Raw genomic sequence first — 22,057 nt, 5'->3', positions numbered from 1 at the left:
AATGATGGAGCAGGTTACATTTAATTTCACTTTATTTAAATGTAACAACTACAACCACTCTATTTAATTGTCAATCAGCCTGACGAGATCATATTCCTGCAGAATGTTGTTGTACAATCCAGAACAGAGATCATCTCCAAATGCTAATTCAGTTAATGCCTAAAATACTAAAGTAAAGAAGAATTTCCTTTATATGGAGCATTATGGAAATTCCCTAAAGGGTACTCAGATGTGAAGTGAATTGCCAAAGTCATCTAACAGGACCTCTGGTGGTGATTCTTTGCTGTAACAGGTTAAAATGCCTGAGAATGAAAATGACATGTTCAGTTAATAATATTTATTCCACTTAATCCATCTCTTTCCATTAGGTAAACAGAGACATTGTGTCTGGAATGAAGTATGTGCATCTGACCTACAGGAAAGGACTGAGAGGTAAGTGCATATGTTGTCATGAATTTAAATGTTGGCCTTGGTGCTGGGATAGCTAGAGTCAAAGGTGTATAGATATCTTTATTCACAGATCTACTGCTTTAATGTTTGTGATCTAAATCAGAGGTTCTCCACTGGTCGTGACCCAAAAATGGGTCACTCGTCTGTTCTGATAGGGTTGTGATGCTAAATGCAAATATTAAAATCTGACTAGCCAACTGCATAGTTATGATAGCAGAATAGGAAAAAAATACTTCCTATTTCTTTTGTAGCTGATGTGAAAGGCTGCACATTCAAACTCTGTCCATTCAATCTGTCTAATCCATTCAAACTAAAGCAACACAATACTAGAACATTTTGTCACAACTTGATGTCATTGCGTTCCATTCATTTACTTTTATAAAATGGTTTACTTAATCATTTAAGTTGGGACTACATGAATACTTTATTTAGCATTGATAAAACTGGACAGGGATTTCCATTCCCATCATGCTTTGCATGAGACTCATTAGGGAGAGTAAATGTTAAAATTAAGTGTTATTTTATGTGTTTTTGTGCAAGATGAGTTATGTTGAGATTTAGAATTGATGTTAGATTTTGGGGGTTACCATTATGGTAAAGAGTGGAGCTTGAGCTAATTATGAGGACAGATATCATACATGAAATTGATTGCTTGGTTGAGCAATTCCTTTGCCAACCATAGCATCATTACTAAACTACACTCTGTAGTGCTTCCAACCAGTGTGTATTTAGCATGCTAATATTCACTTCCACTAGCTAGTACATAAAAAAATAAAATGTCTAATTTTGTTGGGTTTTCCCAAATGAACTATGTTCTTTCTACACAAAGTGTTTGTGTTGAAAAAAAAAATACAAAATCATTTTAAGTTAAGAAAACGTATTCCAAACACATGGAATCATTGTCTACGATTGAATCAAGTTCAGCCAAAGAGCTATTTTTCAATTGTATAATGTCAAAATTGACAAGTTGCATGACATGCCTTCATCCCCAAAAACCATGAGCAAAGCTACACAAGGTAAAATAAAGTATAACTCAGACTGCTTTAAATACTGTTTCACTTGCAACAAGAACAAACATGGTGCAGACCACACTGTGTTTAGTGTGATGGAATATTGACTGGAGAGAGCATGAAACCTTTGAGCCATTTAGAAACCAAACACTAAAAATATTAAAGTGATAGTTCACCTAAAAAAGGAGTTATCTCATAATTTACTCTTATGCCACCCCAGATGTGTATGACTTTTTCTCTTCAGCTGAACATAAACAAAGATATGGAGTCCATACGACTCCAGTGGTTTAATCAATGACTTCTGAAGTGATATGATAGGTGTGGATGAGAAAGAGGTCAATATTTTAAGTCCATTCTTACTATAAATTCTCCTCTCTGCACAATAGGTGGTGATATGCATGAAGAATGCAAATTGCCCAAAACAAAAGAAGGATGTGAAAGTAAAAGTGGAGATTTATAGTAATAACTTACTTGCATATTGATATGTTTCTCAACTACACTTATCATATAGCTTCTAAAGAAATGTATTTAACCACTGGAGTCATATGGATTGCTTTTACACTGCCTTTATGTGCTTTTTGAACCTTCAAAGTTCTGGCCACCATTCACTTGCATTGTGAGGACCTACACAGCTGAGATATTCTTCTAAAACCTTAGTTTGTGTTCAGCAGAAGAAAGAAAGTCATACACATCTGGGATGGCATGAGAGTGAGTAAATGATGAGAGAATTTTCATTTTTGTGTGAACTATCCCTTGTAAATCTTGTAAATGTAAATCTTTACACACACATGGACTCAAGAAAACCCAGTTGATGTTATGTTTTGTTGTTTCTTTGCCTGCAGTGGACAAGTCGGTGTACATGGTTGGCAGTTATGGTCCAAGAGCTGAGGAGCATGAGTTCATGACCCCAGTGGAGGAGGCACCGAAGGGCATGATCGTCCGGGGAAGCTACCACATCAAATCCTACTTCACAGATGATGACAAGACAGATCATCTGTCCTGGGAGTGGAACCTGAATATTAAGAAAGACTGGGACAGCAAAGAGTAAAGAGGCTCTTCCTCTTTCTCCCTCTCCCAGATACATAGCAACGTACTGAATTTTGGACAGGAGAGTTAGGTTAGGTAGATATGTGACCGGAGTTGGCTTTGCAATTGATTAATTAATAATTAGTCATATAAAAAATGCAGAAGATATACATGTTAGGCATAATCAATGGTGAGGACACACAATGACTAGCAGGGTTTTAAAAGCAGCTTAGTACGTTGTATGTAACCACTGTATAACTTAACAGATGAAATTCCTCATGCCTGTACTCTCAGGTTAGTGTACACTGTTAATGTAAATATTACGATGTCTGTATTCTTGTAATGCATCTAAAGTTCTTCACACAGCCCAAGATCAGTGAGTGCATGCTTGAGTGTCAAGCCATTGTGTCTGCAATGGCTAAATTCCTGTATTGATGATGTAATCAGCCTGCTGTTAATACAGATATGTGGGAGTGGTTTGTAGTAAGTGTTGCTTGTATTCAATGGAGCCCATAGTCAAACACTTCCTCGTACCCTGAAACGTGAAGTTTAAGATCTCTGTTAATCTCTGTCCAGGTTTCTGTAACTGTGTCTACACCTTTTAGCTTTTATATTTGATTTTCTCGGACTTTTTGACATTCTAAATTCCAAAATAAATACGTTTTATTGTTTATATGCTTGCTAATACTGTTATCTGTTCATTTCATACACATTTTAATTTCTGTCAATCATCTGACCATTTCATACATATTTTAATTTAGTTTGAATCACTAATCCTGTGCTATCATATTCCGAATATTATCTATATTATCTATATAGAAATATTACAATAGGTAGTATAGAATATTCCGAATATTAATCTGGGGAAATAATCAAATGTTTTGTAAAGAATAACATTCCTTTTGAGTTAATAAATTAAAGGAATTGTATAATGTGCAAGTGCATTTGGTATGTAATACTTTATGAGGGAGAAAAATGCTAAATCATTGTTAACTGTGAGCTGTTTATTAATGTAAAAGAGTGAGCACACATAAATAGCTTAATGCTTTTATGTTAAATGTCAGTTGTTGATAACGTGAATCCACAGTCAAAATATGAGTACAAGATGCATTGGATGTTATCCAAAGGAAACCCTAAACATATTTCAAAATATTCTCACAAGTTGAATATTTTTTTTCCAATTCATATTGTGATTGATAATGCAATTGTCAACATAATTAGATGTTGTCATAGATTTCTTATAATTGTGTATTGCATGATGCAAAATGTTTAAAAAAAAAAAGTTATTTAGGGGGTTCATTGTGATGTAATGAGGCTACAGTAAGCAATAATGTTTAATGTAAGATTTCATAAGGGCATTTTCTCGGCTGAATGAATAGTTTACTGAAACAGATTCTAAAGCTTCTGAATTGTCAAACATTTTCATCTCGTATTTTTAATAAAGTTTGGCCTGTTGTTATTTGTTTTGTTTCAAATGTAGTTTAGCTCTTGTTCCAGAGTAATTATCTTATGTATGACTCATCAGGTAATTTACAATTTATAAAGATTATTAATCAAATTCACAATAATACAACATGTATAGCCTAACAGTTATGGCTGGAAATTAAATTTTATTTCTGCAAGCTCCAATGAAAATAAAAGTTAAAGGACAAATAAAGTTACATTATTTCTTAGTTGTTTTACTTACAGATGATTATCCAGATGTGTTTTAAAATAGGCTTCACACATGCATGTTTTATTACTTTGATATATTTTATTTGCTGAAGAACTGCATAAGAACTGCAATAGAATCAATACAGGAAAAAGAAACTCACTTTAGTGTCATAAAAATAAATATAGATATGAAATGTATAATATAGGCTATAACAAATATAGATTATTGTCAGATAATCAAAATAGTAAAAATAAAAGAAATATAATCAGAATATAAATTTAAGTGATTGTGTATCTAGTTGGCCTACTGGATGAGACTCTTCAATAAAAAAATAAAAACGTATTGAATTCTGGCTAAGAAATCGAGAAATTTTCTCATATGTATAAAATATTAAAAGAATAGTTTGGCCAAAAAATGAAAATTCTTTCATCATTATCTCATGCAGCCCAGATGTGTATGTGTATGAGGGAGATGAGCAGGTGCACTGTTCAAGCTCCGTCGGCATAGCTTTCGAACAGCGCTGCCAATATTCATCTAGCGAATCTCCGCTCTCTTCCTAACAAAACGAATGAACTACATCTCTTCAACCATACAAGGACTTTTCAAACACTGCTGCCTTGTGCTTCACAGAAACCTGGCTGAGTGAAGCCATTCCGGACAGTGCATTACATCTGCCGGGGTTTCAGCTGTTCAGAGCGGATCGCGTTGTGGATTTAACAGGGAAAACGAGAGGTGGTGGAACATGCTTTTACATCATTGACAGTTGGTGTACAGATGTAACAATGTTAAAGAAGATGTGCTGTCCTAATTTTGAAGCACTCTTTATTAACTGTAAGCCTTTCTACGTGCTGCAGGAGTTTTCCTGATTTATTCTGGTGAGTGAGTATATAGCGCCAAACACCTGTGTGAGTGCAGCACTGCAACAGCTGGCTGATCGAATCACAGACATGGAACAACAATACCTGGACTCAATTATTATTATTCTTGGGGATTTTAACAAAGCAAATCTCACACGTGAACTGCCCAAATATAAACAGCATATTACATGCCCAACCAGAGACAGGAACATACTGGATCACTGTTACACAACAATAAAGGATGCATATTGCTCTGTCCTTAGAGCAGCTTTGGGAATCTCTGATCACTGTCTGGTTCATATTCTTCCAACCTACAGACAGAAATTAAAATAAGCTAAGCCTTTAGTAAGCAGTGTAAAGAGATGGACCGATTGCACGGATTGGAGTGTTTTTGAAGCTGCAGCCTCTGACCTGGATGAGCTCACAGATATTGTTACATCATATATCTGTTTCTGTGAGGATATTTGCATTCCTACTAGGACTTATTTAACATTCAACATGGTTTACAGCAGAGCTCAGGCAGCTTCATCAGGCCATGTGTGTAAGAATGGGTGAATGAGACGCAGTGTAAAGCGCTTTGAATACCGTTAAGGCTTAAAAAGGCGCTATATAAGTGCAGACCATTTACAAGGTACACGCTGAATAAGGAAATCAGAGTGGCTAAAACTAGATACTCTGAGAAGCTGAGAAGCAAGTTTTGGAGTGGCATGAAACAACTTATGAATTACAGGACTCCTACCCCAAGCCCTGTAGTGGACCAACAACTGGCTGATGACCCGAATGTGTTTTACTGTAGATTTGGAAGGCCCACTCTCACACCCCACACCCACTCTGACCTTCACAAACACCAACACCTCCTGCAACCCCCCTCCTCCCCCCTCCTGATACTCAACCTGCTCTTAAGATCTGTGAAGAAGAGGTGTGCCATATCTTTTGGAAACAAAAAATTTGGAAAGCTTCAGGCCCGGATGGTGTTTCACCGCATGTCTTAGATCCTGTGCTAACCAGCTGGCCCTCATCTTCACACAGATCTTCAATAGATCACTGGAGCAGTGTGAAGTCACATGCTGCTTCAAATGCTCAATCATCATTCCTGTCCCAATAAAACAAAAATCACAGGTCTTAATGACTACAGACCTGTCGTCCTGATGTCTGTGGTCATGAAATCATTTGAGAGGCTGGTGTTGACGCACCTGAAAGATATCATTGGACCCTTTCTAGATCCCCTTCAATTTGCTTATCGAGCAAACAGGTCTGTGGATGCAGTCAACATGGCATTGCATCATATCCTGCAACATCTGGACAGACCAGGAACAATCAGCACTGGTGCCCCCCAGGGATGTGTGCTCTCCAATGGCTGCTTCGCCAAGGACCCCTCTTTCAAGCACCTGAAGTTTGCAGACGACCCCGCTGTCATCTGCCTCATCCGAGATGATGATGAGTCTACATACAGAAGGGAGGTTAAACAGCTGGCTGTCTGGTGCAGTCAAAACAACCTTAAGCTGAGATGATTGTGGACTTTAGGAGGAACACCCCAACACTGACCCCCCTCACCATTCTAAACAGTACTGTAGCAGCAGGGGAGTCATTCAGGTCCCTGGGAACTACCATCTCACAGGACCTGAAGTGGGAGACCCACAGTTGTTGAGTCTGTCCTCTGCACTTCAATAACTGTCTGGTTTTGGTTCAGCTACGAAATCAGAAGACTACAAAGAAAAGTTCGGACTGCTGAGAGGATTATTGGTTGCCATTAAATTTGTATTTATTTATTATTATTATTTATTAAATTTTTTCTTATTATCTATGTCTTCTTGCTGTTTTGTAATGTTGTGCACTGGAAGCTGCTGTAACCAAGACAAATTCCTTGTATGTGCAAGCATACTTGGCAATAAAGCTGATTCTGATTCTGAAAAAAGTCATCCATAAATAAGAATCTATATCTTCAGAAGAGATATGATAGGTGTTGGTAAGAAACAGATCAATATTTAAGTCCTTTTTAAATATATATTCTCCTCCCTGCCCATTAAGTGGCGATATGTACAACAAATGTGAATCACCAAAAACAAAAGAAGAAGAAAGTGAAAGTGGAGATTTATAGTAAAACAGGACTTAAATATTGATCTGTTTCTCACCCTCACTGATCATACCACTTCTAAAGAAATTGATTTAACCACTGGAGTCGCATGGATTACTTTAATGCTGAATTGATGTGCTTTTTGGACCTTCGAAGTTCTGGCCATCATTAATTTGCATTGTATGGACCTACAGAGTTGTGATATTCTTTTAAAAATCTTAATTTGTGTTCAGCAGAAGAAAGAAAGTCATTTGGATCTGGGATGCCATAAAGGTGAGACAATTATGACAGAATTGTTATTTTAGAGTGAATTATCCTTCTATAAAAGAATAATTAAAACAATTAAACGCTTTGTTATTACATGCAAATTAAAGAAATACATCTTTCAATGACAAAAAAGTTTCCCACAACGTGAAGACGCTGACGAATGACACTTGCCATATCACAACTGACCACATTACTTACGCTTTGGTGATTGGCTCGTGGAATGATTGACGTACTCATCAACCACACGATTTCACTTTACGTATGTGGTGAAGTGAAGTTTACTTGTAGCCATTTAGCAGTATCGCTCTAGCTAGCGAAATGTCTTCTGTATTAAGGCACGCTATTAAATCCACTTCTTCTGGTAGGTGTGTCATGCCGTATCAGAAATGTAGCTTTCGAAAACACGTATTCAATTGTTTTTGTACTTTGTACTGACCATGTATGGTTTTCAATGATGTATGCTGTATACATGTATTCATTTGGATTTAGGACAAAGGTCAGCGGACTTCAAGGAATATTGAAAGGTTTTCTGTATTTTAAATGCACTCCTGAGTTCTTGAATGATTCCCTGTTTTGCATAAAGCACACTTTAAATATTGCAGACTCTCCATTTTCCCCCTTTACAGCTCTTTCAAGTAGTGGAAGTAAACAGGAAATACAACGTCCTTCAATGAGGGCAGAGTTTTTTCAACCAAGGACAATATAACACTATGTGGTGTAGTGTAGTAAATTATTGGGCAAATAAATGCAATGCATTAATAACTTTTATTTTTTAAATAATTGCCGTTTTTCTTGCAGGATTCTTATCACTATTGCCTGGAACCTGCAATCATGGGAAAACATTTGCTTTGCCATACTTTGTATCTAAAAACAGATTTTCATCATCTACAAAAATTAAAGTGGACCTGGACAGTAGTAATGGTAAGAATATTTATATATCATGTGCATTGAATAATGGGTTTAATTCATTTAACTTAACATGTATTGTTCATTGCTCTAAAATAAGTGTCCTGCTAAACTAAAGGTCTCAAATCTTTTCTAAGGTGTTGCTGTAATGCATTTCCAGAGCCCTCCAGTCAATAGTCTCAGTCTGGATTTTCTGACTGAGTTTACCATTAGTTTAGAAAAACTTGAGCTGGACAGAAGCTGCAGGGGTGTGATCATAACTTCTGTAAGTGGCCAGAAAGATCTGAAGAAGCATGCAGTAAGGTTGTTAAATAAGTCCAGTTTAGTTAGTATCTCCAGTATTATTGACAGTGCTTTTTATGTCTTAGACCCAGCCAAAGGTGTTTTCTGCTGGTCTAGACATTATGGAAATGTATCAAAAGAACCCAGAACACTGTGCAGAATTCTGGAAGGCTGTACAGGAAATGTGGCTTAAGCTTTATGGATCCAACAAGGTCACCATTGCTGCTATCAATGTGAGTGGAATCCCATATTAATCGACCACTAATCTGAATATTCCCCCTGTGTCTGTGGTGGTGATTAAAATTAATCAATGAATGAGCAATGTAATTGTTCTGATTTTAGGGCTCCAGTCCTGCAGGTGGCTGTTTGTTGGCTATGTGTTGTGACTACAGGATAATGGCCAATAACCCCCATTATTGCATTGGCCTCAATGAAACACAGCTTGGCATTGTAGCACCTTTTTGGTGAGTAATGCCAAGGTTTTCAGAATTCCTGTCATTTATATCACTGTATGGTAGGATGGTTCTGAACAGAGCTTTTATGAACCAGGTTTAAGGACACCATGACAAACACTGTGGGACATAGAGAAACCGAGAAGGGTCTTCAGCTTGGTATGTTGTACAGTACTCCTGAAGCCCTGAAGATTGGTCTGGTGGATCAGCTTGTTCCTGAGGATAAAGTTCTCAGCACAGCCACTGAGACCATGACCAAATGGTTGGCCATCCCAGGTATGAACTAGTAGTAAAAACTTACTCCAAAATATGACATTTCCTTTATCAGATTGAAGAACTGCCTGCTGTCTTTACTGTATGTTGTTTGTACATGAGGGAAATGTACAAATTATTATTTTTTGCCCACAGATCATGCCCGTCAGATAAGTAAGTCCATGATGAGAAAGCCCACAATAGATAAACTTCTTGCAAACAGAGAAGCCGATACCAAAAACTTTGTAAGTTTTATCACCAAAGACTCCATCCAGAAATCTATTGGCATGTACTTGGAGATGCTGAAGAAGAGGAAGTCTTGATGAGCTGAATTAGTTAAAGTTGGATTAATGTGTGTGTCTGTGAATCACATTGTGGTCTCCCTTGTATTAAAAGAGGTTATCTTGACAACTTCAGTGTTTGTAAATGAACTTTTTTACCAAAAAATGGGAAAATTTTAATAGCAAAAGCATGATAATCACAGCAAGAGCATGATAATTATTTGTGCAAGTAATTTGCTTTTTATTTCCCACCAAGAGTAGGACAGTGTCACATTTTGGCTAATGTTGACAAGAATTAGCCTACTAGTGTATACAATATCAGAAGTGTGGATTCCCCTACAGTACTCATTCTTTATTATTATAACTATCATCATCAATTCTCATTATCCACGTTTTAGAATAATAGTTAAGTTGTCAAAACCATAAAATAACACAAATGGAAGTATGAGAATTATGTAATGACCAAAAACAGCATGGGACTGGCCATGTATGCTTGGAACTTGTTGGCTGCTTTAACTTGAATATATTGTCAGTTTTATTTATTTTTTATTTTTTAATTGTAGTTTTATAAAGACGAATATACAAAGAAAATTCATATTTGTCAGCAAAACAAATTTTAAGCATTTTTAGATCAGAAGATTTTTTTAAATCATAAAAACTAGTCAAATGTGTCAAAACATTGAACTTGTGTATCTGCTGTGAAGGAAAAACCTTGATCTTTCACAGAAGCTTCACCTCAACTGGAAAGTGATCACTCGCTGCCTGGGCCTAGAAGAGACATGAATGGTTCAGACAGATGAAAATGCTATACAATATATCAATTCTCCTTAGAGCTTCCTAAGTTTAATGCTTAGAATATTACCACCAATGAGGCACCGATCATCCTTACCCAGCTGTGACACAATTCCTGGGGAAACTACTCTCATCTAGTCTCAATAGACTAGATCATACAGGACAGTATGGCTCAGTGAATAGTTACATTAGTTTTCCAACGTTGTCTGGTATCCAAGATGACATCATACAGAGCATCAATTTCTTGCACAGCAACTAATGGGGATGTATTCTGGGGAATGAAGGAAAAGTTCTGGACAGCTATTGAAAAGAGTACAGCAGAGGCTTTACGACACCGTACTTAAAAAAAACATTTTCACTTTATATTTGAACAATGCAGTGATTTCCTCCAATAGTTTTTTTACATGAGTGATTTTTGGCATCCCTTGGTCTCGATGAGGGGGAAACTTTCTATTTCTTTTGGGCAAATAGTGTATGCGTAGGACCTGTTAACCTCAGGGAAATGCCCCTTGGATTTAGCGTAGGCTGTAAATTGTTGAATGGTAAGTTGCTAACTGTATTAACACTATCATTCTTACAATGATTTGAGACCTTCACCTATAGTAGAGGAGGACATCCCAACAAAGGTTTTTCTGTTAAATTCATCAGTTCGCTGCTGGATCATCATATTGGAAGCTGTTTACCGCAGATACAGTATGATGCCTGATAAGCACAGAAGTGTAATTATTCTATTTTATATGACACGTGAGCTACATATTACCTGTAAATAAAAAGATATTGCTCTTTATAAGTACTTCTATCAAGGGGCTCACTCACAATGTACTCAAATTTATATGGAGAGGAATCTCTGATGATAAAAACAGGAATAAAAATGAACCTGACATATTTTAATTTGTTCTTGCACTCTTAAAATGGGATTTTTTGATGGTTAAGCTATATCTGTTTGTGTATTTTCCAACTTCAAAAGTAGAAGTAATCAACAATTGTGTCTCAATGACCAAGATTTACATGCATCAAAGCTATTGTAATCGCCATAATCTTAAAAACAAAGAAATGCATGTTCTTTTCCTGCTAATCTGGAAATACTGGAAATGTTCTTGCCATTTATTATGATGCAATTTAGTCATTTAATCAGTTTGACTAATCAATAGTTCTCACAAATGTCTTTAAAAATAATACACAAGAGTGCAATAACCTGCAAAATGTTGGTCATGATGTTTATTTTAATGTTTGTAAAATGTAATTTACAAAAAACGCAGTCTCCTCCGTGCTCCAAGTTTCTTCAATAGGGGGTTTCAAACCGGCATCTACGGAATGGGAGGCAGGTGCTCTAACGAGGAGGCTAAAGGCTACAGCCCCTAGCGTCAGTCGCTAGAGTGCCTCTTGAGGACAGGGGAGTGAGGTTTACACAATGCACAGCTACCTACCAGCTGGCTACCGTTACGCTCACCCCCCTAAACCTCACTTCCATCCGGGTCACGGCACCACTTAACCAGACCTACTCGACCGGCTCCAAATGGGTTTCGAACCAGCATCTCCAGCATGGGAGGCAGGTACTCTAATGAGGAGGCTAAAGGCCACTGTAGTTGTATGTATTACTTTTATGCTGCTTTTATGTGCTTTTTGAAGCGTAAAATACTTTTAAAGCAACCAAATTATTCAGCCAAAAGTAGTGAGTGGTTTTCTCGTTTCCTTGTTAATGTTGTTTGATTAATAATAGCCTTTATATGACGTAGCCTACTAGACAGTGCTCAATTCGGTAACGTACACTTCAAGTCCAACATTTTGATGCAAGTACGCTTTTTGTCCCACTGTTTAAATTAACTTTAGACACGACTCCATTTGCATGAATTCCTCATCAAGAAGGGCACTGGCGGAATTCGAAAGTGTATTTGATCATTTAGGCACGTAACCACATTAGCGCTCAAACACTGCCTGTCAAATCAAACAACACGCAGCTACAAACGTCAGGAAATAAAAAGTAAATCTTTTATATTTAATCTAGATCAACCAACCTGTGGTGATCTTGATGTAATGAACATCCCTGTTCTAGAAGTATAACATAGGCTAAATATAGAAAATCTCTCAAAAGTTTGATCGAGGACATTTCTCTTTTTCCAATAAACATCTAGATAATTTTATTGCCCAGCTCTATTGATAACATTGCATTAATCTCTCACAGCAGCCCAATAATCTCAGTGATAGATAGTTAAATTATAAGCTACGTTATAGACACAGAATCTAGTAAACAGAAATATGAAATTTACCTCGATCTGTTTCTAAAGATTAGAGGCAGGATTAATGCTGATATCTGTCTTGAGCAAGTTAAACTCTCATGACACGACCATGCAATTGGCTTTTTTACTGCAAGCTCTTCCAGGTGTGGCTGAGATGTTCAGCTGTAAGCTATACTTGAGGCATTCTCCATATCCATAACAGTTGGCACCTGATCTGCAGCTGCCCTTAAAGTTTTTTACATGTGATTTGATGGGAGTCACAAGACTCTCCCTAGCCAATCATGTTGATGGATAAAAATAAAATCAGGACAGGGAAGTAACGAATACAGACAGTGGGAAAATAGCACAGTAAAAGTACAGTTACAGCACTTAAAATGTACTCAAGTAAAAGCATACAATTTTTAAACTACTTAAAAAAGTAAAATTCTTGGAAAAAGTAGTTAATTACAGTAATGTGAATATTTGTAATTTGTTACTTTACACCCCTGACTGTTACATACAGTAACATATGAACTATATACAGCAACATCATTGTTACAGCCTAATTCAGTTTAACATACATGTTTTCATGTCTTTTTTATCTTAAGATGTTTTGTAGAAAGCCTCTTAAAAACGTATATGTTTGGCTGTTAAACTTTATTACAGTGTCAATTGGCGCAGGTCTTCCAGGTGCTTCATAAGGATGTTGAGGCGCTGGGATGAGTGCAGGCAAGGAGAATGATAACCCAATTACTGGCCATGATGGAAGACATATCCCATTACAATTATACAAATTATACAAATATTGCCATGTACATATTTACGAGCACGTTTAGTGCAACGATCCGACTTCGGTGCAACAGGGGACGCTACGTGTTTCTGCTATTTAAATACACGTGCAAAATACATGCCTTGAATACTGTATTAGCTTCATTTCTATATTAATTTTTTGTATTTAATGTAGGTTATCCAATGCCAATATGTGTAGGCTACTGCACAGTGTTGCTAATACATCTAAATTTCCTCACATGATAGTATATTTATTTATATAACATTAAAAGCAAAGAAAGGGTTGTTTTCACTTGAAAATATTGCTCATACCTATTTCACAACTCTTCACTTCTGCGACGTTCGCCCGGAAAGAAATTTACCGGAAGTGGCAACCAAAGGAGTTTGTCGAAATGCTAGTGGCTATGCTAATGCATTACAGAGCGCAATTTGAGTGTCTGGCTGAATGTGTCTTCCTCATCCCGGACACAAATTTACACGTTATCGTCATGCTACCGCAGCAGTAAACATTTTCCACCGCAATAAAAGAAACGGCCGCGTATCCTTCTGTTTATCCAGGCGCTGAAACAAGGCAGGTTAGGAATTATTTAGCGTCTCAGCTAATGTTGTCTGCTTGTTTGCTTGTAAACAAATCAGCTTTTTCGATTATATTAATGCACTGTATTCCCATGTCATAGGAGATGTAGACCTTTCTACATTTTCACTCTTCCATATATGTTTTTTATATGCTCAAAAAAATATTATGTCTGAATATTTCGAAAGACAGGGGTGTTGAACTAGCTGTTAGCCATAGAGAGCTCACTGAATTAAAGAGTTTTTTGTGTGTTTGTTGTTGTTGTTGTTGTTGTTGTTTAATCTGACTTTTTGTGGGTATATTAATGTACTCAACTATAGCTTGCTCTTGAAATTTATATAGACTATATTGACGTTTTTAATATGCCTCCTATGAGTTACTAACATAGTGTAAAGCCGTGTGAGAGATATTAGTACAATATAGTGTTGTCATTTGCTGAATAATATGGCAAAAGCTGTGTTCTTTTTACTTTGACATCTCATATAACTATTTTATTCTTACAAATGAGTGTTCGGTTGACAGCAAACCGAAAGTAACATGGCCAATAGCAGATTACACGTATCACATTTCTCCAGAGAGATGATACTTCACTAGATAAGTTGCTAAAAGCTTTGAAAGCAAGTTGTTGGTTACAGCCACTCTGGCCCTCACCCATCATGCTTTCAAATACATAATGGCAATCCAACTGATCAATACAACAAATTAATGATTTTCTAACCAAGAAAATGCATAAATGCATGGATAGTTTAATTTTTTGATATATACAATTCTAAATCTCGACTCAATCTTTCAGGTGTGAATGACAGACGTGGTGCCTACCACCTCCCTCAGTGAAATAAAGCTCCGCCTGCTCTGCCACGATGACATAGAGAGAATAAAGGTGCTCTGTGGAGAGTGGTTCCCCATTGAGTAAGTATTCAGTGCTTTTAAACAGATCCAGTACATGGTAATTCTATAGCTGCTTGTCTTTTACACAATCTGTTGTTGGTTTGTTTTGTGTCAGGTATCCAGACTCATGGTATCATGACATCACATCAAACAAGAAGTTTTTCTCTCTGGCTGCCACCTTCAGAGGTGGAATTGTGGGGATGATTGTGGCAGAAATAAAAAGCAGAACAAAAGTGCACAAAGAGGTATGAGAGACTTTTGTCTCTAGGGATAGTTCACCCCATAAAATAAAAGTAATTCTGTGATCATTTATTTAAAATAGAGCAGGTCACTCCAAACAAGTCAAGGAAAGTAGACTAACTTGTTATTCAGATGGGTGTGATTTTTGTTAACGTTTTGTAAAATAAAAAATAAATATTATGTGACCGAGCAGAAAGCTCTGCAATCTAAAGATGAAGCATGCTACAAAGTTCTATTATAGCCAGAAAATACATTCTGCATCCAACAGTCCACTTAACAGCATGTCCCATGCAATAAGATGGCAGCAACAAGCATTTGTCTGTCTACATGTAACGCAAAACTGCTGCACGACAAGGCACAATCACAGCCAATCAGATCTTATTTGATGCTGAATGTACAGTTATAATGAGCAGGATTTTGGACCAATGAAAGTTCACATTGATTGAGTCTACAGAGACTGCAGAAATGAAACCAAGCGATGGACAATGTCTTTACACTTTTCGTGGTTGCGATTGTTTTGGACAAAACTCTTGATTAACATGGAAGAGATACCTTTTATCGCTTGATGTGTAAGAGTAAAGCAATAACCCACAGGAGAGATGCTGTTTGTTACAGTTATCCCGGTTTCCTAGGCATGACAAAGAGTACATAAAACCTCCTTAAAAAGGCCTTTAGTAAACCTCGGGCAAAGCAATGTTATTAAAGACACAAATGTACAATAAATAAACTTATTTTTAAGTAATAATCACAATAAACACTTTATCTGCCAAATAATATAGTTAATTATTATGTGTTATAATGTGAAGCAGAAGTTGTTGCACTGATGGCTTATTCATTTGAACAATCTTAATGATTTGGAGGTGCGTCCATCATGTTACAACTTCAAGCACAAAATAATCAAATGAGATAAATTAACTACTTTTCATTGGCAAAGAATTTAATTCACTTTATTGTCCAATAATAGGCATTTCAATTTGTTTTATTTAAACAAACAATTTGTGTTAAATTTCAAGCAAATATAACTATTGTGAATGATAACTATAACATTTCAATGAAATTGTTTACAATATTTTGTGAGATAATATTTAAGTGAGTAAAAATTCAGTTTAACAAGCCAGGAAGAATATTTCCTCTTGAGCTTTAATGTAAAGGATGAGGATGATAATTAAGTTTCTCTGACATATATAAAATCTTTTAATAGAAGGTGATTAATTGGATAACAGACTAAATTATTACGTGCGGCAAAGGATTTAACCTTCATTAGAGAGGATTTTGCCTCTTCATTGTACATTTATTTCTCCTACTGAAGGCTTTTGCAGTAACTGACCACTGTGTATATATAGATTATATTTAAAGGGGTCATGACATGGTTTTTTTATTGTATTATTATGTTCCCTTAGGTGCAATTATAGTATTAATATATTTTTTTTTAAGAAAAACTTTTAAAATCTAGTGATTTATGACCTTTTCCCACCCTGTTTCTCATCCTCTGATTCAAACAGTCTGTTTTGGGGGCGTTTTCCATTTAAGACTTCAGTGTTAACGCCCACTGTTATGATTGGCTAACGTCAGTGCCTATGTATCAATTATTGACGCCTCCAGCCAGAACAATATGCAAGTAAACTAAGTAAAAACACTGTGATTATTCATAATGAATGAAATTGCACTTTAAAAAGTAGTTTAAAGTTTAAAATAGATTACTTACAGTTTGCGTCGTCGTTGTTCCCAGAATAGTCGGCACGGACTTATCTTTGAGCAACAGTTTTCTAGCAAAGCCAGCATCATATTGAGATTTGTTCTCAAAACAGTCATCCTTAAAATGTACAGAACAAACGCTTAAGTTAACACTGCCGTGACTGGGACGTCCGCAAAAAATAAACTGTATCTATTTTTCCCTGACGTCTGGATCTTTCGGCAGCTTATTCAGAGGTTTTGTTTGACCACAGCCAGGAACAGCACATCTTTGTGGCATCGTAATTTTCCTGTGCACAAGTAGTCTCTGTCAGAGCTCGCTGTCCATCGACTGAACACTTGTGAGGCGCACGGCGATACGAAATGAGCGTAGTTGTCTTGCGCTTAAAGCGTAGTTATCTTGTGCTGGAGGCGGTCATGTGCAAACGCTGGTACGTCACTTCTAACCGTCACGTCACTTCTAACCATGAATCCAGAACGAGCTGTATTTTGAGCTTGATTAAATAAATGATTCCTTTAGAATGGGGAGGACGTCTTAAAATATTAAACTTGCAGGACGTTTTAATGATACAAAGACCTCTTATATACCAAAAGATCAAGGCAAATTTGGTTTCTCATGTCTTGACCCCTTTAAAAGTTTTCTTTGTTAAATAAAACATTTTCAGTTTTTTTTAAACATGCCATCTTTAACATGGAGGCCGTAAGGGATTGATTAACCATCTCATCAATGTGTTGTACAGTTGCTTAAAGTGTTTTGGATTGTTCCGCTGATGAAACATTGAAAATAAAAACTCTTTTCAAAAATTCACTGACAAAAAAACTCGAGAAAAAATGTATTGTAGAAAATGAGATGTGATCAAGGAGCTTTATACAGCTTTATTCTGTGCATGCAATTAAAGAGACAGTAAGTCTATCCCTCATTTTCACATATGGTGCTACTATGAATTGTATTTTGGATAAGAAATGAACAAATAATACATTACTGTAGAAGTTATAATTAAATGTATTATTGAATACATTTATAATTGAATAAAATCCATAATCAGTGTCGTGAATTTTTATTGTCAGGTCAACACGCTTAGTATGTTTAATTAGAAATTATGTTTCCAAAATATTCTTTTGTTATTAGAAGGACAGTTGTAAGCTGCAGTCACATTACCTTCACACAGCAAAATACATTAATTTCAATGAGAATCTGTGCGATAGTGAATTTTGCGTAAAATACCTTTTAACGTAGAGTTCAAGTTTGGTAAACCTTGACCTGAGAATTTGCTTGGCTGACCAATAGGAAGTTGCTTGGTTTGGCAGTGACCTCTGTGTTGGCAGTGCTTTGCACACAGCTACACTGAATATTCACAATGGAATACCATATTAGTGGTGAGTTTCTTTTAAACTTTGTTCTCCCAGAGTATAAAGTGCAGCATTAAAAAGAGGTTGTTTGGCGTTTTTTGCTGGTTTCACACACACTCAATGCCGGCACATGCCGGTGGAATTTTGCCATGCAGAGGTAAAAGTGACCACACCTTTAGGCAGAATATTAACCTCTGTCAACATTCACTTTTACTGTATGGTGACAAGATGCTATGAAAGTAAATAGTGAATTCTATTGAAGATCTTGCCATATGAGTTTGGAACATAAAGAGGGGTGATTAAATGGGTGAACTAAATAAATTCAGTTTTTTGGTTGAACTATCCCTTTTAAGCAGATTTTTTTTTTTTTTTTAAGTACAGTATAATATTTCAGATAACCACTGTTTGTGTTGCTAATTTAGCATGCATTTCTCTCCTCCAGGATGGAGACATCTTGGCCTCCAGCTTTCCCGTTGACACTCAAGTTGCCTACATCCTGAGTTTAGGAGTCATGAAGGAGTTTCGAAAACATGGAATAGGTGAGAGGTGAAGATTGTGTAATGTTGCGTAATGTTTGGGAAATCATTCTGCCGTAGCAGATATCTTCTCACATAAAGCTTGAAAGGAAGGTCACTCCTATCTCTCTTTCTCTCTCCAGGCTCTCTATTATTAGACAGTTTAAAGGAGCACATCTCCACCATGGCACAGGACCATTGTAAAGCTATCTACCTGCATGTGCTCACCACCAATAACACTGCCATTTACTTTTATGAGAACAGAGACTTTAAGCAGCACCACTATTTACCGTATTATTACTCTATACGAGGAGTGCTGAAGGATGGGTTCACATATGTCCTCTACATCAATGGCGGACATCCACCATGGACTATCTTATATCCTTTTTTTATCTCACCTGTTGTTTTGTCTATTTTTATGTGTGTTCTTGTGCTGAGAATAATCAATGATGGGCAACACATTGTTAAAGGGAGAGTTTACCTAAAAGAAAACCCTGTCATCATTTTCTCACCCTCATGTTGTTCCAAACCTAAACAAAAAAGTGGTTATTAGGCAGAATGTTAGCTTCAATCACCAATTACTGTCATCAAATGGAAAAAAGATGCATAGAAAGTGAATAGTGACTAAGGCTAACATTCTGCCTAACATCCTCTCATGTTCCACAGAAGAAAGAAAATCAGATCTAGTTTATTAGCCTAACTTTATTTATTTAAAATTGACAAGCAACTTAGCAACCTGGAGCATTAATAAAGGCTCTGTCGAAAACCTAATGCCACCTATTCAATCAATGACTTCACATGGAGTGTTTGTGTACCTCCTGTGTACAAAAGGCTCCATAATGTCTCAACTGATGATCTACAATAAATTCAAGGGTGCTTTAGAGATGACCAAGCAAATATTTAATGATTACAGTGCTTACTGCAAGAATAGAAATCCCGTCTTTTAGTTAAAAAAGCCAATCATCCAATTAAATGGTCCAGCCTGAAATGTGTTATGATATATGTCATTGAAATGTAATGTTAACTAGCAGTTTGGGAGATTTAGGTCTTTCTCCATTAAATTAGAAGCTGCACTTGCCTACTATTCTACGGACTGACTTTTAAGGGGATGTTGGTACAACATAGTTACCCTGTTATTATTTTTAGACATTGGGAATTTGAATTTGGTCTGAACTGTATCGTTTGTGTTTCTTGACTCGCCTAGCACTGATTATATTCATCATATAGGTTCGGCACTGGCCAGTCTGAGCCCATGCTCTATTCCTCAGAGAATTTACCGGCAAGCACAGAATCTCCTGCGCAGCTTTCTGCCATGGTCAAGCATCTCTTCCAAGAGTGGCATTGAGTACAGCAGAACAATGTGAGGATCATCAGGCCAAACAGTGCAGGGTAAGCCTGACTCTGGCTCTTCATAGTAAACCTCTGTGTCCACTTTCCACACTTAAATTGAATCATTCCATGGTCTGATGTTTTCTTTATCAGGTGGAAGAGAATGATTTGTTTGGGTCACACCATCACTCATCAAGCTTGAACTGTGAAGACTGAAAAAGGATCTCTTGGCGAACAGTGTATTATATGTGTACATTATATATACTTTATATAATATATGTATTGCCATTAGTAGATTGCCCTCTTAACAAACTCTCAACTTCATGCCTGTATTCGGCTGCTGTTTAGAAATATGCTATAGTCTACCCAGATTTTTAATATAAATAGATTTTTTTTTATGTGTGCCTGGTCTATTTAGAGGATTATAGGGTCTATGATGGTAAAAGTATCTCCAAGATGCATACTTTTTGATTAAGTCACTTTCATGCATGTGTCAAGCTCTAGTGTTTTGTTGGTGTATTTACACCTTGATGCACAACATATATTTCAGCCCCCAATTTTAGTATTAAGTACTACATTTAAAATTATTGTTTTAATTATGTTTGCACAGAGGCAATGAATGTAGTGTTGCTATAAAGGGAAAAAAGCTACAGTTTTAGAAAACGCTCCACCTCACTAAATGTGTATTATGTCAGATTTAAATTTGCAAAGTCCTTTTAAATTCTGAAAATACTAATTTAGCTAGAGCACTACATCCTGTCAGTCCATGCATTGTACATGCTTTTCTTTTAAAGTGGAAATAGGTGAATGTCGTTGAAGGGAAGTTTTTGAATATGTTGATGTGAATCAGAGATTTACATATAAATAAGATTATTTGAGAAACAAGCTACTGCATTATGCAACTTTGCAGGATCAAAGATGACCAACTCTCTTCAATATTAACGCATATATTTATGTTGGTTTGTGACTGTCTTTTCATGATATCTTTGACAAGACAAAGGCACATGGGTCTGTTTGTGTAAGACTTAGGACTTTTGTTTGTATTTGTCCTCTTTCTATATGGAACTTATATTTCTTTTCAGAATTTTGACTAAGGAAAAAGTGTTGCCATGATGCCCTATGTATGAAAAATCATTTTTAACAAGTTATTGATGTAGATAATGGTGCCACTATCACCTGTAGTTGAGAGTGAGACAATTATTCTGCAATACTTTTTAAAAACGTTAGTATTTTGTGAATTGGTGCATTGTAAAGGTTTACATTTAAATGTGTATAACATTTACATTGTGTTGATTGTCAGGACTTAAATAGAGGGAAAGCAGTTTTGATTTTATACACTTATAATGAAAAATATTATTTTCCAAATGCATATACTTCCTAACCCAAAAGAACATGCCTAGAATTATTGAAAGCAAAGGTATGTGTCACTGGTTTCCTAATTGTGCAGTGGCACTCTCTGGTGTTCAATGAGAGAATGCAAAACCAGTGGTGGTGTTTTTAATTGTACATTTACTATTTGTGATCATGTATAAAGCTCTGACCATTTATCCCTTTGCATCCATCCATTTGTCTGTCACTTATATATGATTTTTTTATTCATTTGTCTATCCATCAATAAAGAGCATTTTGAGATGACCTATAGGTAAGACAGAAATAAAAAATAAACCAAGATTATGAAATAATTTACTTGAATAGCATTGTTTATTTGTGTCTCGGTTTTCAGATGGTTCTACAGAATATTGGAGGTTTGACGGTAATTGTCATTTCATTACGTAATTTTGGATGGCATCGGTTTAGTCATGCCTCTGGAACTTCTTTCTCAGTAGGGATAGGTGATATCACTTCTTTTCTTTTCAATCCAATAACTTTTATGCAGAAAATGATTAGGCTGCTTTGTTTACACTTTAAAAATAGTTAGTTTAAGCGACATATAAAATCTCAGAATTAATCATAGATATTATAATATGGTTACTATTACTGAAAACAAGTTACCATATGGATACTACAGTAATGCTGTAGTAAACCATGGTTAATTGTATCAAAACCTTGCTTTCTGCCAAAGAGAGAAAAAACATGGCTACTACATTCATTACTACAGTCATGGTTAATACATTACAACAGCAAATCAATGGTAAGTTTTAATATGTGTATCATTTATTAC

At 36.2% G+C, this 22,057-nt stretch overlaps 3 protein-coding genes across 6 annotated transcripts in view; all 3 read left to right on the top strand.

The window, feature by feature from the left end:
* The window catches only part of LOC127653237 (rho GDP-dissociation inhibitor 2-like), a 32,168-nt gene extending 28,223 nt beyond the window's left edge, over positions 1-3,945 (top strand). For both annotated transcript variants that reach the window (XM_052139848.1, XM_052139847.1), the window contains exons 5-6: positions 369-432; positions 2,303-3,945. In XM_052139848.1, coding sequence (XP_051995808.1) covers positions 369-432; positions 2,303-2,508 — 270 coding nt within the window. In that variant the 3' untranslated portion in view covers positions 2,509-3,945. The remainder of the gene's footprint in view (positions 1-368; positions 433-2,302) is intronic.
* A 3,658-nt stretch (positions 3,946-7,603) lies between these two features.
* Positions 7,604-9,640, top strand: LOC127653143 (enoyl-CoA delta isomerase 1, mitochondrial-like). The gene is made up of 7 exons (XM_052139696.1): positions 7,604-7,699; positions 8,137-8,259; positions 8,382-8,509; positions 8,613-8,759; positions 8,869-8,990; positions 9,076-9,254; positions 9,387-9,640. Exons 1-7 carry the CDS (start codon positions 7,657-7,659, stop codon positions 9,551-9,553), a joined length of 909 nt encoding a protein of 302 aa, XP_051995656.1. The 5' UTR covers positions 7,604-7,656; the 3' UTR covers positions 9,554-9,640.
* Positions 9,641-13,688: 4,048 nt separating this feature from the next.
* Positions 13,689-21,570, top strand: nat15 (N-acetyltransferase 15 (GCN5-related, putative)). Of its 3 annotated transcripts, XM_052139697.1 has the most exons (7): positions 13,689-13,883; positions 14,676-14,791; positions 14,886-15,015; positions 18,495-18,591; positions 18,711-18,945; positions 19,775-19,956; positions 20,050-21,570. In XM_052139697.1, exons 2-6 carry the CDS (start codon positions 14,682-14,684, stop codon positions 19,929-19,931), a joined length of 729 nt encoding a protein of 242 aa, XP_051995657.1. In that variant the 5' UTR covers positions 13,689-13,883; positions 14,676-14,681; the 3' UTR covers positions 19,932-19,956; positions 20,050-21,570. The 3 variants fall into 3 exon arrangements, 1 of the variants encoding a protein (XP_051995657.1); XR_007971779.1 differs by having other exon boundaries at positions 13,689-13,879; positions 18,711-19,956; XR_007971778.1 differs by having other exon boundaries at positions 18,711-19,956.
* The last annotated feature ends 487 nt before the right edge of the window (positions 21,571-22,057 follow it).

The sequence above is a fragment of the Xyrauchen texanus genome, chromosome 12 (genome assembly GCF_025860055.1).
Source record: "Xyrauchen texanus isolate HMW12.3.18 chromosome 12, RBS_HiC_50CHRs, whole genome shotgun sequence".
Classification (NCBI taxonomy): Eukaryota; Metazoa; Chordata; class Actinopteri; order Cypriniformes; family Catostomidae; genus Xyrauchen; species Xyrauchen texanus.
This window is presented reverse-complemented; position numbering and strand designations above follow the sequence as displayed.

Bases quoted from the DNA above. Each gene is read 5' to 3' on its own strand.
- nat15 (XM_052139697.1), top strand. From the start codon at position 14,682: ATGACAGACGTGGTGCCTACCACCTCCCTCAGTGAAATAAAGCTCCGC. The intron at 14,792-14,885 runs GTAAGTATTCAG...GTTTTGTGTCAG, and splicing joins GGAGAGTGGTTCCCCATTGA to GTATCCAGACTCATGGTATC. The intron at 18,592-18,710 runs GTGAGAGGTGAA...TTCTCTCTCCAG, and splicing joins GTTTCGAAAACATGGAATAG to GCTCTCTATTATTAGACAGT.
- LOC127653143 (XM_052139696.1), top strand. From the start codon at position 7,657: ATGTCTTCTGTATTAAGGCACGCTATTAAATCCACTTCTTCTG. The intron at 8,760-8,868 runs GTGAGTGGAATC...TTCTGATTTTAG, and splicing joins TCACCATTGCTGCTATCAAT to GGCTCCAGTCCTGCAGGTGG. The intron at 8,991-9,075 runs GTGAGTAATGCC...TTTATGAACCAG, and splicing joins GGCATTGTAGCACCTTTTTG to GTTTAAGGACACCATGACAA.